Raw genomic sequence first — 13906 nt, 5'->3', positions numbered from 1 at the left:
AAACCTTAAGATACATTCTTTCATTCTGTACTTATCATTTGAACATCTGTTAGGTGTTCTGGGTGACACTGTCCTGGGCTGTGAGATTCACAGGCCTTTTTCTCCAGGGACTTACCACCTAATGGGGGAGATGACATGTTTGAGCAAATCGTAACAGCTGCTTTATAAGCGCTGTTAAAAGGCGTACACAAGGGGCAGCAGAGGAATTGCTAGACTGCCTGGAGACATCACAAAGGGCTTCCTGGAGGAGGTGGCATTGGAACCAATTCTTGAAGGATGAATACAAGACACACAAGCATGGGACAAAAATTAGCAAGTAAGATGGAATGTGTGGAAGAAGAAAGAGGGGGGAGCATTTAAAAAGAGGACATAAATTTTCTTGAAAAGCTAAAAATGATAATATCAGTGATAATATTCATGGACCCATCTACATGTAGAGAATCTGCTTGTCCAAGCTGGCTCCTGAGCCTATAAAGAGGCTGCTGAAACCAGCTTCTCCAAGTTAATTTTTATGGGCAGCAAACATTTTCTGTCTCCCCTCTTCCCTGCATTGATCTAGAAGGAAGTGAGGGAAAGGTGGTGGTGGCTGGAGGACGGGCCGAAGTCTAGTTCTTCAGAACTTGAGAGGCTAGGGTCCTGAGGTGGGCAGAACCCGGATGGTTCCGGGCACCTGCAGTCGAGGCAGCCTGGCGGATCCTGGTGCGTGCTGGGTTCTGACAGTCGTGCGGGGCTGCCTCCCCAGAGGGCAGACAGAGGCAGCCCCAAGCTCCGAGCAGCTGTGCGTGGGCCTCACACCTACCACAGACACACCTGGAGTCAGTTCTGTTACCTGCACCCAGGTCAGACTTGAAGGTTTTGTGGATGTATTGTTTGGGTTTGGTTTTTAGCAAGAGGTGATGCGAAGGCTGTCGACAAGGAGCCTCAGTGTCTGTAGGCTGGACTCGCATCCCGGCCCGTGCCCCACATCCGTGCGACCTTGGGCGAGTCGTGTAACTAGTCCGAACCTCCGTTTCTTCAGCTACAAGATGGCGAAGACAATCCTTCTTGGTGGAGAGGTTGTGAGAATTAGATGGACCTTGTAGGGCACCCCACCACACAGGTGGCTCAGCACTCGCTCATTGTCATGACATCGGTTCGTAGCACGTGAAGAGCCTCGTGTGGATCCTGGGTCCTTGGGATTATCTATACTGGCTTTGCCTCTACCTGGTGATGCCGCGGGGAAGAGAGGAGACATTAAGACAGACCTCGGAGCAGGGAACTTCTTTCTCCCCCTCTTCCTGTCCCTCAGGTGGCCCTGGAGACCAAATAACATAAGAGGTGTGAAAGCACTTTGAAAAACACGGCCTCCCTGGGAATTTGGGTCCCCATCTTCATCCCGACGAGAGGTAGATGTTCTGAAAGATGCTTGAGTGCCCCCTTAGGTTTTCCACCGATCCCCTTCCACAGGGGGGCAGGCCAAGAGAGGGGGGAGCTAGGTGACTTGGCTGGGGCCCTCCAGTGTCCAAAACTGAAGCAGTGGCTTCCTGCCAGGAGATTTGGCAGAGACTCTCTCGAGGTATCTGAAGCTATTGTTGGGAATCAGTGAACAAAGGGCTGTAAGTGGCCTGAGAATCCTCCAAAGTGGGTAGGGCCCAAATCAAATGCCCCAGCGACACGGTCAGTTACTGCCTATAATTTGGCCAATCAGCAACCGGTTCAAAGGAAGCCCAGCACCACCTGTGGCTGAGTCTTGGGTCCAGGCTGGTTAGAAGCCCACTGTTCCTGAGGATGGACCAAAACGGAAATGGAGCCTTAGACAGGTAGTAAGTTCCCCGTCGCCGGAGAGGTATAGACTGGAAGACCTCATGGTAGGGTATCATAGAGGGGATTCAAGCATTAAATAGTGGCCCAACTTTGAACCTTGGAGAATTTGGGGTCGAGTGGCCTTTGAGACCTGCAGGAGTGACTCCAGAAACCAAGAAAGAAAAACATCAAGGTCCAGAACCTGGGGACCGGGAGTTAGGAAGTGGATCTGTCACGTGTCCTTGCTCAGCAGGGTGGTTGCCTCTATGCTTATTCATCTGTAAAATGGAACTAATGACTCCGAACCCTGCTTTGTGTAGGTCTAAGGAAGACAACAACAAAGTTCTCATCTCCCACAAGTAAATAGCAAATCTCATTTAAACCGTATAGGCTAGGGTGTCCCCACTGGGTGAGTGGCCACCTTTCATTCATTCGTTCAATAAAAAAATGTATCGAGGGTCGCTGTGTACCCGGATCCTGGGAATTGAAAGGACGGGGACATCACTTCATCCACATTTATCTTTGCCCACCTCATTCAGTGCCATCGCTAGAAAGGTCGTGTGTTCGCGGTCTTCCGCCTTCGCCATCTTTCAAAAGTGTAGGCAGGTCCGTAAGACCTTTCCCTCTTGGGCTGTTTCCCTCTTAAAGGGACCCCTGGAAACACACACCATTGCCTTTGAAATGATCTGAAACCAGAGAGCTTCTTCTCTTTCTATTCTAAAACTCCAGTTATATTTATTTCAAAGTAATAGTGAACAGGTTTTGGGTCTTGGGTTTTTCTAAGAGCATAACGTCATAATGGAAATGCCTAGCATACATGAAGAGAGGGCAGATGGGGAGAGCTGTTTTTAGTCTCTGAATAGTTTGTCTAAGTGCGTAGTGGACCTTTGAGCCCTTTACCTCCAGACCTGAGACTTGGTTGAGCTCCTCCCCTTGGACACCAGAATACAAGAGTTCAGGACTCAGAGGGTTGCTTCATGTCTGAGGGCCCGTGAGCCAACGAACACACATTGCCACTAAAACAGTGGCTGGGCCACATGTGAGCTCCTTCCAAGAAAGGAAAGGGGTGGCTTTGGTGGAGCGAACTGAGAGGGGCAGTGAGGGGCCTGTTGTGGGCTTCCCCTCTGGACCCCACTGCCCCACACATAATAACGGCGGCTGGCAGAGCTTAGGGGAGAGGAATGAAGGTGTTTTTGTCTGTCTGTCTGTCTGTCTGTCTGCCAAGTGAAGGCTACAGACCCTATCAAATCTACTCCTTTCTCTTTTCAGAATTCAACCAGACAGTCCAGAGTTCTGGAAATATGACAGACAAAAGCAGTCAGGATCAGCTGCTGTTTCTCTTTCCAGAGTTCAGTCAACAGAGCCAGGGGCCTGGGCAGTCCGATGACGCCTGCTCTGAGCCCGCCAACAAGAAGATGCGTCGCAACCGGTTCAAATGGGGGCCCGCGTCCCAGCAAATCTTGTACCAGGCCTACGACCGGCAAAAGAACCCCAGCAAGGAAGAGAGGGAGGCCTTAGTGGAGGAGTGCAACAGGTAACACCACCAGAAGCTCACTCGAGCAGGCGGGCGAGCACATGGACCTGAGATCCATCCCTTCTGTGCTGGGATATTGAAGTACTGGTTTTCCAGCTAAGTGTGGCTACAGCAGGGTTTCCCAAAGTGTGTTCCACGGAACCCTGATGTCCAGTTATTGACAAATAAGTTTGAGAAACCTCCCGTGCATGCTTCCTGCTGGAGAGTCCGGATGTATATTAACGTATTAAAGACTCTGAGAAGGCCGAGTCAGGGTTGAGAAACTTACTTAGCTTTGTCGAGTTGATTGTGAGGCACGAAATCTTTTTTTCTGGGGGATACTTACACCACGAACTGTTACTGTAGGGAAGATACTTTGGAGGACGCCGACCTAAGATATGGCGCCAGGGGAAGGAGAGTCATGTGTTTGGCCTCCGTGCGGACCAGGGAACACTGTCCCTGAGCCGGAGACTGGCTCTGGCTTTGACCAGCTGTTGTACAACCATTGGTCCAGGAGGAAACTTGGCAGAAAAAAACTGGTCAGATCTGTCCAATCCGCTCTGCCTGCGCTGATTAGAGTTCTTTCTGTATCTTAACAACCACATGTAATTTTAAAGAAAACTATTAGAAATCCTTGGGATATCCTTTTTTTTTTTTTTTTTTCTTTTTTTTCATTCCTGCCATCCTCCCTGACTCCAATATTGACTTTGACTTTCTAAAAAGTCTGGTCTTAAAAAGGCAGGGTGTGTGGGTGGCTCAGTTGGTTAAGCGTCTGACTCTTGATTTTGGCTCAGGTCATAATCTTAGGGTCATGAGATCGAGCCCTATGTCAGGCTCTTCACTGGGCATGGACCATGCTTGAGGTTCTCTCTGTCCCTCTCCCTCTCCCCCGCACCCCTTGCTTGTGCGAGGGCTTGCACACATGCTCTCTTTCTCTCTCCTGCTCTAAAAAAAATTTAAAAATAAAGTAATAAAAAATAAAATAAAATACAAAGTAAAATAAAATATAAAATAAAATATAAAATAAAATAAAATAAAATAAAATAAAATAAAATAAAATAAAATAAAATAAAATAGAAAGTCTGGTCTTTGCTCTGGCCAAGACCCATGGGCTCTCTGTTCACCTGTGGCCTGGGCTGGCTCTGACAAGAGAAGGATATGGCTAGGCAGGTGAAGCCAGGAAGGGACATGACACAGAGTCCCCAGGCTATACTGTGTCCCCCTGCTAATGAGAAGCCCCCCAGCACCCAGTGGTGTCTGAGAGTCCCTCTCACACCTGGCCCCTGGGGTTTCACCAGCAGCGATGAAGCTAGAGACCAGCCACCTCTGCGTGTCGTCCTCTCACCTCACCCAGCCTGCCCTTTGAAGAGGATTCCTGTGGCACAAATAAGGAATATGGTTTCCCTGGCACCCTTCTGGGTCTATCCAAAGCCCAGTCGACCAGAAGTCCCTTTGAAAGGGTTCAGACAGGGCTAGTAAAGGTCCTTACCTTTTGGAGGTTGGGAAGAATAGCAACGTAAGATGTCAAGAGGTCTAGTCTGGACCTTCTCCCTGCATTACCTGCCCCTTGGCTGCTCTCTTTGTGTTGGAAGCCACACTGGAGGCCTAAGCCTCTCAGTTCCCAGGCCACAGAGCTTGTGCGGCCCCCGTGTTGGGCCCCACTCCAGCCATGTGATCAGAGAACTACATGGGCTGGACATTTCTCAGGCCAGGCTTTTCCCCAGGCCCTAACTCTATCCTTGGCCTCTTCACGCCCCTAAGCGAGACCACTGAGATTGTGTGTCTGGGGCCAAGGACCAGCAAGCCTCCCCTGGCTGCGCTCGCTCACCGTCTTCCCCCCTGGTCCATCCTCAGGGCAGAATGTTTGCAGCGAGGCGTCTCCCCCTCCAAAGCCCACGGCCTGGGCTCCAACCTGGTCACTGAGGTCCGTGTCTACAACTGGTTTGCGAACCGCAGGAAGGAGGAGGCGTTCCGGCAGAAGCTGGCCATGGATGCCTACAGCTCCAACCAGACGCACAGCCTGAACCCCCTTCTCTCCCACGGCTCTCCCCACCACCAGCCCAGCGCTTCTCCCCCAAATAAGCTGTCAGGTAAGCCCAGCCCAGGCCCCACTGCCTCGGCAACCCCGCCGTCCTGCTTCTCCCCACCGGTCTCATCTGGCTCAAGATTTTTCGGAGGAGGACATGGTGGGATGGTGCTAGGGCTGGCTTCCTCCCACGGCCAGGATGTTCTTGTGAAAACAGTGTGTGGCTGTGGTCAGGTTTCCTCTGAGTCCTTCCTCAGCCTCCAGGGAGCCCCCCTCCCCAGCCTTCCCTGGGTCCCCTTTCTTCTCCCTGTGTGGCTGCTGACTCAGCAAGGCAGCGCGACTGTCGGATGACACGGAGAGGCTGCCTTATTGGCACGCCAGGTCCAGACTGCAGGCAGAGGGGTCACCTCCGCCCCGTCCGCATCCCACCCCAGGGCTCCGTCCAGCCATAGCAGGAGGAGCCCGGGGGCCTGTGCAGAAGGGCCGCTCTGTTGGAAGTCAGTCCCTGCTTGTTTGGCTTTGGTGATCTGCCAGAGTAAGCGCGGAATCAGTCACTTAAAATCTTGGCGGCGTTGAGTTGGCCAAAACTGGTTGAGTACCTACTATGTGCTACTGTAGGGCCCCGGCCTGCATTAGGTGGCTCTGCTGTGGGGTGAGGGCTTGTCAGGATGGAAGCCCACATCATTGTGGGAAAGCACCCCTGTATGCTGAGGGTGAGCACTTCTCCCCCTGGGGCTCAGTCCTTCCAGGAAAGCTGGCTGCCCAGAATGGGTGTGCTTACTAAAGAGGCTGGCTTGGTGCCCGTGTAGAAAGAGGGTGGCACGGTCGGCCCCCTGCTCCGGGGAAGGGCTTGCAAAAGGAGAGCCAGGCCCCCTTCGCAACTCAGGCTTGGTCCTGAAGCCTGTTGCCTGCTTGCCTGCTGCTTGCTCTTCTGCTGGGAGCAGCCTGGGGTCTGGGGCTGGACTTAGGGTTGGGGGGCCCGGGCTGGGCAGTCTCCAAGCATTTGTTCCGCACTGTGCTCCCACAGCACGACTAATTCCAGGGTCTCTGGGCGCCTGAAACTGCCCAGCACGAAAGCCTGGTCCAGGGCTGGGGCCTTCTCTGGATCCCACTCCCGCAGAAGGGAAGGGCTCAGCCACATGGGGAGAAAGTTCGGGTTATTCTTGAGAGGCAGAGAAGCCCCCCCGAAGAGCACTGCTAGCCTGATGGCAGAGTTACTCCGTCCCTTAACGGAAATTCAAAGCAGGGTTCAGAGGGCAGAGGCAAACGGCATGTGGCCAGCACGGAGCACGACTGGGGCACTTGCCGCCCGCCCGCAGTGATGCACGGAGCTGGAGCTGGAGCGGTGGGGGGCGTGGTTGGGGCAAGGGGCATTATTGAGAAGACAATGGCTATTGTGCTGGGACCTGTGATCTCCACACCAAAGTCAGGGAGCCTGCAAGCCGAACAAAGGCCGGGCAGCTTTCTGACAAGCTGGGGTTGTGGTGAGGTCACCACGGGGTCGTTGGCGTAGGCCTTCTGTATCCTGACAGGAGACACGGAGCGGGGCCGGAGCGGCTGGGCAGGTGCTGGAAACAGAACAGGGTGGGTGCCAAATCCAGCCTGAGAGCTCTCTGATAGGCGTCCCCGAAGGCATGGCCCCCTTGGAGTGGGTTCTTTAGCCACCCCTCCCCCCAGATCTCAGCCTTTTAAAAAATTATGGAATGCCAGAACTGGGAGGAGCTTCAAAGGAGGAGGCCCAAGAACGGAAGTAACTTGCCAGAGCTAACAGAGCGAGGGGCAGATGCGCCTAGAACTCAGGCCCGCTGACTCCCACTCTGTGCTACGTAGGTGCGCGTGCGCCCCTGCCCCCAGGAGCTGGCATGGAGTGCCCAGAACCATCTAGGGCCCAAGGCTGTCTTCCAGGCTTCATGTGTCCTTCTAGGGAGAAACTCCTATTCATGGAGCAATAATTATGCGGCACTGTATATGTTCAGTAGCTGCCTTCACCTCCGCCTGAATTTTCCCTTGGGGCTCATTGCGAGAGTCCCTGTACACGCCCAGAAAGGGTATTCTCCAGACTCGGGTTTGAGTCCTGTGCCTAGCCAGCCAGGGTGATGCCCACAGCTGCGGCATGACCCAGTCACATCACTTCTCCGAGTCTGACTTTCCCGTCTGTAGAACAAAGAAAGAGGACCTACCTCATCGGGCCCACGTAAAGATTAAATGAGAGAATGTGTAAACACCATCTTTCCCAATAAATGCTGACGACTATCGTTATTGCTCTCGTTCCTGCGAGCAGCAGCAGCGGAAAGAAAGGCAGGCAGCTGCAGTCCATTTCCTTCTAACATTCACACCGGGGCATTATCCCTAAGAGGCGGTGACATGCACCCCGGCCCTGGGACCGGGCTGGGGCCTGGGGTACAGAATGCTGGGAGGGGTGACCGTGGCCCCCTCTCAGGCTGCCAGGGTGGCATGTGAGCTGTGCTGGGGCTCCTAGGCAATGCCCCCCAGGTTAGGCGGACAGCAGGCTGGAGCCCGGCACTCAGGGTGGGCTACGTGCAGTCTGCAGAGCCTCGCAGTGCGCTTCCTGTCATGGGCCCCAAGACCCAGGCATGGTCTCTAGCCAAGCCCAAAGTGTACCTGGATGCAGAATACAAAAAGAGCTCAGCGGGGGCTAAGGAGAAACCAAGACCCGGAGTCAGTAGCAGCACTAGTACCCTCTAAGGCTAAGCTGGGGGAGGGGGACGGACACAAGGCCCCAGTCCCCCTACCCCGCACTCCCTCCCCTCCGCACGCCAGCCTCTGAGCCAGGAGGCCCGGAGGCACCTTAGAGACACATCTTTCCCTTGAACCTTCTTCCTGGAGAGGAGAGCATCCCATCTCCAACGAGCCTCTGGTCTCCCAGCCAGTCTCAGTGTGTTGCGGCCCACTTGCCCACAGTGACCACAGTGTGACCCGGGTGCTGGAATGTCCCGCACAATAGGAGTGGCAGGAGGAGCACTTTGCCTCTGTCAGCAGCTGATTGGTTACAAGGTGCCCTGCAAACACACTGTCAGCAGGATCAGCTGTTTTCGGCGCTGCCCCTCCCGGCTTTACAATCACACGCCAGCATGCGGCCAGGGTTGTCATGGCTTGGTCTCCCTTATGCATGCTTAATTGACAATTAAGTTGAGGCTTTGAACCAGCCTGGCTGCCGCTGATGGGCCTTCATCTTTCCAGTGAGAGTCACAGGGGCCCCCTTTGTTTGCTCTTCTTGGGGGCCTGAAGTTACCGTAGCAGGCTGCAGGCAGCCATTTATCTTCGGCCTGGAAGCCTTTATCTGCACCCCCCATTCCAGCTCTCGCCAGCAGGAGCTGTCCCTGGTTATAGGCCCCGTGACAGCCCATTCTGAGGCCATTGAGCAGGCCCGGAGTGATGGCCCCTACCTCCATTCTGGAGCGGAATCAAGAGAAAGGCCCCCAAAAGGTCAGAGAGCAGGGCTTTGGCGAGGAAAGGGACTGGTTGGAGACAGGTGCTTGTATTGATTGCCTCAGGGAGGAGGAGAGGAGGAGGAGGAAGTTGGCGTGGGATGGAAGCGGGGCTAGCCTTGGCCCAAGCCCTGGGATCCAGCTGCGTGAGCTGAGGTGCTCCCTGTACCCTTTGCTCCGGTCTGCAGCAAACTCACCAGGCCAGCTTGCGACAGCCAGGGAGGGGCAGACGGTCCTCATCGGCCTTCGTTTGCCACACGCGTCATGCCCTCACTCTTGTATCATCTTTGGAGAAGGAGATTGAGGCTCATCCTCCTGGAAAGAAAGTGAGGCACAGAGGTGAGAGGGAGCCCTTCCAGAAGAATCTTTGGATGCCCTGACTGACAGCCTCTTGAAGTGGGGGCCTTTATTTCTGTGGCTGCTTCCTCCTGCCTCCCTTCAAACTCTCACTGCCCCCTCTCTGAGCCCCGTGGACTTGATTGCCCCAATGGTCAGATCAGAGCTCAAAACCCAGAGAATCCTGCCGCCCATGTCCCCTTGGCCCCTTTCACATGTCCTCCCGAGTCACCCACAAGAATCTTAGCCTGGGTCTTAGGCAGACTGAACTCTGGGCCAGGATATCTGTGTGGTTGCTGCTGTTTCCCCTGATGCTGAAATCAGTAGGACCCGAGGAAATCTCCAAAGTGCCCAATGGAGGGGTTATGGCTACATGTGAATAACCATAACGTTTCGTGTTAAGTATTTCCGGGGTCCCAGGCCCTCGGCTGAGCACCTACATGCATCATCTTATTTAAGCCTCACAGCAACCTTGTAAGGGTAGAAACCTTCTGTCCCGTACAATCAGGGAAGGGGAGAGGTTTAGAATGTAGATAATTTGCCCAAGTTCATGTAGTTATTAAGTGGCAGACAGGTTTTGAACTATCACATGCTGAGTATCTCTGCTTTATGCTAAGAACTTTGCAGGCATGGAAACACACACACACACACACACACACACACACACACACACCCCACAGTCCTTTCTTCTCCCAGTCTTATGGCTCCCCTCTGAATGACAAAAAGCCTTCAGGAGAGCGTGGCCGAGGATGGGGGTGGTCTCCCAGTCTGGCTAGTTTGCTTCCCCCGCACCAACTGTTGCCCCTGACCAAGGAACATTCTGCACCCTACCCCGGGAAGAAACCCACACCCCCCCTTTCATGACCCCAGCCCCATCTGGGCAGGGATTTGAACTGGCCTTGCAGTCGGCACTGTCTGGGGCACTAAATGCCTTAACGACTTAATGGGGCTCGGGAGACGGCGCGGACCCAGCACCTCTGGAGCCCCGCCCCTCCGGGCAGCAGACGAGGGCCGGGGCTTTATGGGGGCGGCTGTAAAAATATTCATCTCCACAGCGAGGTCCCCATGGTAAACAAGCCCTATTGTCCCTCAGTAGCAGATTATTCCAGTTCAGAAAAGAAACAAATCCTGCCTTGAAACAGCTGGCGTTTGAGGAAACACTTAGGCACTGACTTGGCGTTCGGCGGTGGACTGGCTCCCCTGTTCTCCTTCAGAAGGACTTTATCTGACGGCCATTTTATCTGCTAAATTTGAAGGTCGTTTTATCTTGCGGTACCACCCCATCGGCTGCCACTAGATTGAGGAAGACAATCAGGATATTAATGAGATTAAGAGGCCCAGCCTTCGGAGGATTCTGCGGGCAACCTCCTCCTGATAGTGGACCAACCCCGGTCTGCATACAAAGAAACCTGGCTGCTGGGCTGGTGGGGCTCAGAGGCTCCGCACAAAGGGGCCGGGAGATACTGGAGAGCTATCGCTGTAGGCAGCCCGGTTGGCCATGCCTAATCCCCCTGAAGGACCCTTAGATGATTCAAGGACTCCTTGTTGTCTCCAATCAGCTCGGAGGAGGAAGGAAGCTGTCTGCAAGGACAGAACCCTGGCCAGCAGGTTCCTGGAGAAGTGCCCTTGGAATCTGTTTGTTGAAGTGTTTTTTTTTTTTCTTTTTTTAAAGATTTTATTTATTTGAGAGAGAGGGAGAGAGAGCGCCCACACAGGAGCAGCAGCGAGGGGCAGAGGGAGAGAAGCAGTCTTCCACGGGGATTGATCCCAGGACCCTGAGGTCATGCAGACACTTAACTGAGTCGCTCAGGCACCCCTGTTTGTTGAAGGTTTGATGGGAACGAACAGGAACTTGGCGGGGGGGGGGGGGGAATGACGCACTGTAGGTGCAGAGAGCAGCCAAAATCCATACAAGGGTCTTTGAAGCGAACTTCTTGATGGGAAGGCCCAACATCTGGCATTTTGCCACTTTTCAAGGAGAAGTATAAGCACAAATGGGGAAGATAGATATAGATATATAGGTATATAGGTATATAGATAGGTATATAGGTATGTAGAGATGAATGAAACATGGCCCCAAAATAAGGTCAAATGCAGCATTCAGTTGTGGTTATCACCGGAGCGGTCCTGGAACTGTGATATAGGGGTTGGCAAACAACTTATGTAAAGAGCTGGGTAGTAAATATTTTAGGCTTTTCAGGCCATATAGTCTTCTTTCACCACTCCTCGACTCTGCCTTTGCAGAATAAAAGCAGCCACGGACCGAATGTAAATGAGCGAATGTGGCTGTCTTCCAGTAAAACCTTATTTATGGGACTGAAATTCAAATTTCCTATAATTTTCAAACATCACAAAATATTTTTCCCCCAACCGTTTAAAAATGTAAAAACCAAGCTGAGCTAATGGGTCCCACACAAACAGGCTACTTTGCCGACCCCCACCCTAGGATAATGGTTCCCAAACCTTGCCACACTTTAGAATCAGCTAGGGAGCTTCTAGAGGTCCCAGTGTCCAGGCTGCACCATAGCATCAATAACCCAGACGTGTAATACACACTGAAGATAATCTGGGGAAATGCTTTCATAAATCCAGTGGCATAGCAACAAAATCATAGGCTGTGCCGGCAGACCCGAATTCCAGCTTCAGCTTGGCCACTTATTAGCTGTGTGACCCTCGGCAAATCTCTGGGATCACTAAGCCCCAGTTTCTCAGTTTGTAAAACGGGGACACCAACTCATGCAGATGCTACAAGGATTAAATGAGATGGTATGTCAAGCACACTAAATATAGCAGGTGCTCATAAATGGTAGCTAATACCATTCCTTGCAGAGCCTTGTTTTGGGGTTCCCCCCCCCTTTCCCTCCATTCTTCTTGGAGGTTTTTTCCACTCCAAACTCTTAGAGAATTTTTTTTTTAATATCTATTTATTTGACACAGAGCACAAGCAGGGGGAGCTGCAGGGAGAGGGAGAAGCAGACTCCCCGCTGAGCAAGGAGCCTGATGCGGAGCTCGATCCCAGGACCCCAGGATCATGACTGAGCTGGAGGCAGACGCTTAACTGACTGAGCCATCCAGGCGCCCCCTGACTCGTAGAGAATTTGACTGTTTCCAACTAGATACTCATCTTGGTGTTTGCGGCTGGCTAAGGTTGGCCTCTTGTAGCATACTGAGTGTAAGGCAGTTTCTCATTCTTCCAAGGAGGACTGCTCCGTGACATGCATAGCACGTTTCCAGTGCCATACCCAGTACTATAGGCATGTAGTGCAAATGCACTAAACGGAGAGAAAGCGACGAAGTGCCAAGGATTGTGGGGAGGGGTGGAGGCTCTTGACCATGTAGCAGGAGGTCAGGTTCATAAGATGACCCTGAATTTCCTGGAGGGCATTTTTCTCCTTTAATTTAAGGAGGCGTGAGCACCCTGCTTGTGAGTAATTAGCCCCGGGAACCTGCCAATTAGAGGGGGTGTGGTACTTTCTTGGTGGAAGCCCAATCTGAGAAGCTTAATGGCCTTTGTTTTTAGAGGAGGGAAGCTCCCCCAAACTTCAGGCGAAGAGAGCAGCAGAAAGGGGAGGGTGGGCACACCCCTGCGGTGAATGCGGGAAACCGCAGAGGCTCGGAGGACGCTGCTTCCCTCCACCTATGAGCCTGCATCTGCCGCAGACCCTTCCCGTTTTCCTCTGCTCTGGCTGCAGCAGCAGGACAAACGCACCGCTGTGTGAGTGTAGCCACGGAGGCGACAGCCAGTGAAGCTCAGTCTCTAATGCCTTCAGGAAGTCGAGAACCAGATTTCTTAGGACCCATATACTCACGTGCTTCTCAGGTTGGAGGAACCCAGCGCAGGTATCTTCAGTGTTTCATGACTGTCCAGAGGGAAGTCTGCAGCCCCTGAGGCAAGCGGGCTGGCTCCAGGCAGCCTCTTGCCCGGACCACACTCAGAAGGGTGGATCTCTGGGATCACTAAGCCCCGGTTTCTCAGTTTGTAAAATGGGGTCACCAATTCACACAGATGCTACAAGGACTAAATGAGAGAATGTATGTCAGGCACGCTGGACTAGCAGGCGCTCATGTTAGCTACTCTGGGTTGCAAGGGGGTAGGACCCCCAGAGAGGCTTGGGCTTGATCTATGGTTCTTTCACCATCTGGTGGTTACTTAGTCTCTCTTTTTTTATTTTTAATTTTTAATTTTTTTAATTTTTATTTTTTTATAATAATTTTTTATTATATTATGGTAGTCACCATACAGTACATCCCTAGTTACTTAGTCTCTTTCAACCTCAGTTTCTTCATCTAGGGATCATGATATCTATCTCCTGAGGGCTGTTGAGGGGCTTAAGCACGGTCCTCGGCCTCCCTCCAAGCACAGTGCCTGCTGGGGAAGGTCTTGAGGCGTTGGCTCAGGAGCCCTCGGCGCCTTGGGAGAGAGAAAGAGCTTTGGGTTTCCCTGGGTCTTTGACAGGGGTGTGGTTTGCAGTTTCACCCTGCAAGCTTCCCTTTGCAGGAGCCCTGCTTCTCATTTGAGGCATCGGAAACCATGAAATCCCAGTATTGGCAAGACCTGGGCTTCTCCATCTCCGTCCCAAGGCCACGTAAAAGGCATCTGGGCAGCTCATTAAAAACAGCCACGTCTCCCCTACCAACGCCTTTTAGAATCAAAATCTGGCGTGGGGGTTCAGGCACGGGAAGTTTCAACAAACTCCCAGAGAGATGTGGAGGTGTGGTCAGGGCTGGATGTCGCTAGGCTAGAGGGAACAGGAGGGTCCTGGAGGGCTTGATGATTGTCCTGTTGGCCCTTTGCTGAAC

General features: G+C 52.8%; 1 protein-coding gene across 4 annotated transcripts in view; it reads left to right on the top strand.

Annotated features, from left to right (window-relative positions):
• Positions 1–13906, top strand: part of HNF1B (HNF1 homeobox B) — a 111797-nt gene that overhangs the window by 65526 nt on the left and 32365 nt on the right. For 2 of the 4 annotated variants that reach the window (XM_045773742.2, XM_045773741.2), the window contains exons 6-7: positions 3130–3316; positions 5150–5385. In XM_045773742.2, coding sequence (XP_045629698.1) covers positions 3130–3316; positions 5150–5385 — 423 coding nt within the window. Of the gene's footprint in view, positions 1–3051; positions 3317–5149; positions 5386–13906 lie in introns of all 4 variants that reach the window. The other 2 variants (XM_045773740.2, XM_045773736.2) reach the window with 1 other exon arrangement.

The sequence above is a fragment of the Ursus americanus genome, chromosome 23 (genome assembly GCF_024610735.1).
Source record: "Ursus americanus isolate L20-20 chromosome 23, mUrsAme1.1.p, whole genome shotgun sequence".
NCBI lineage: Eukaryota > Metazoa > Chordata > Mammalia > Carnivora > Ursidae > Ursus > Ursus americanus.
The sequence above is the reverse complement of the archived record's forward strand: the minus strand, read 5'-3'. Positions and strand labels throughout refer to the sequence as shown.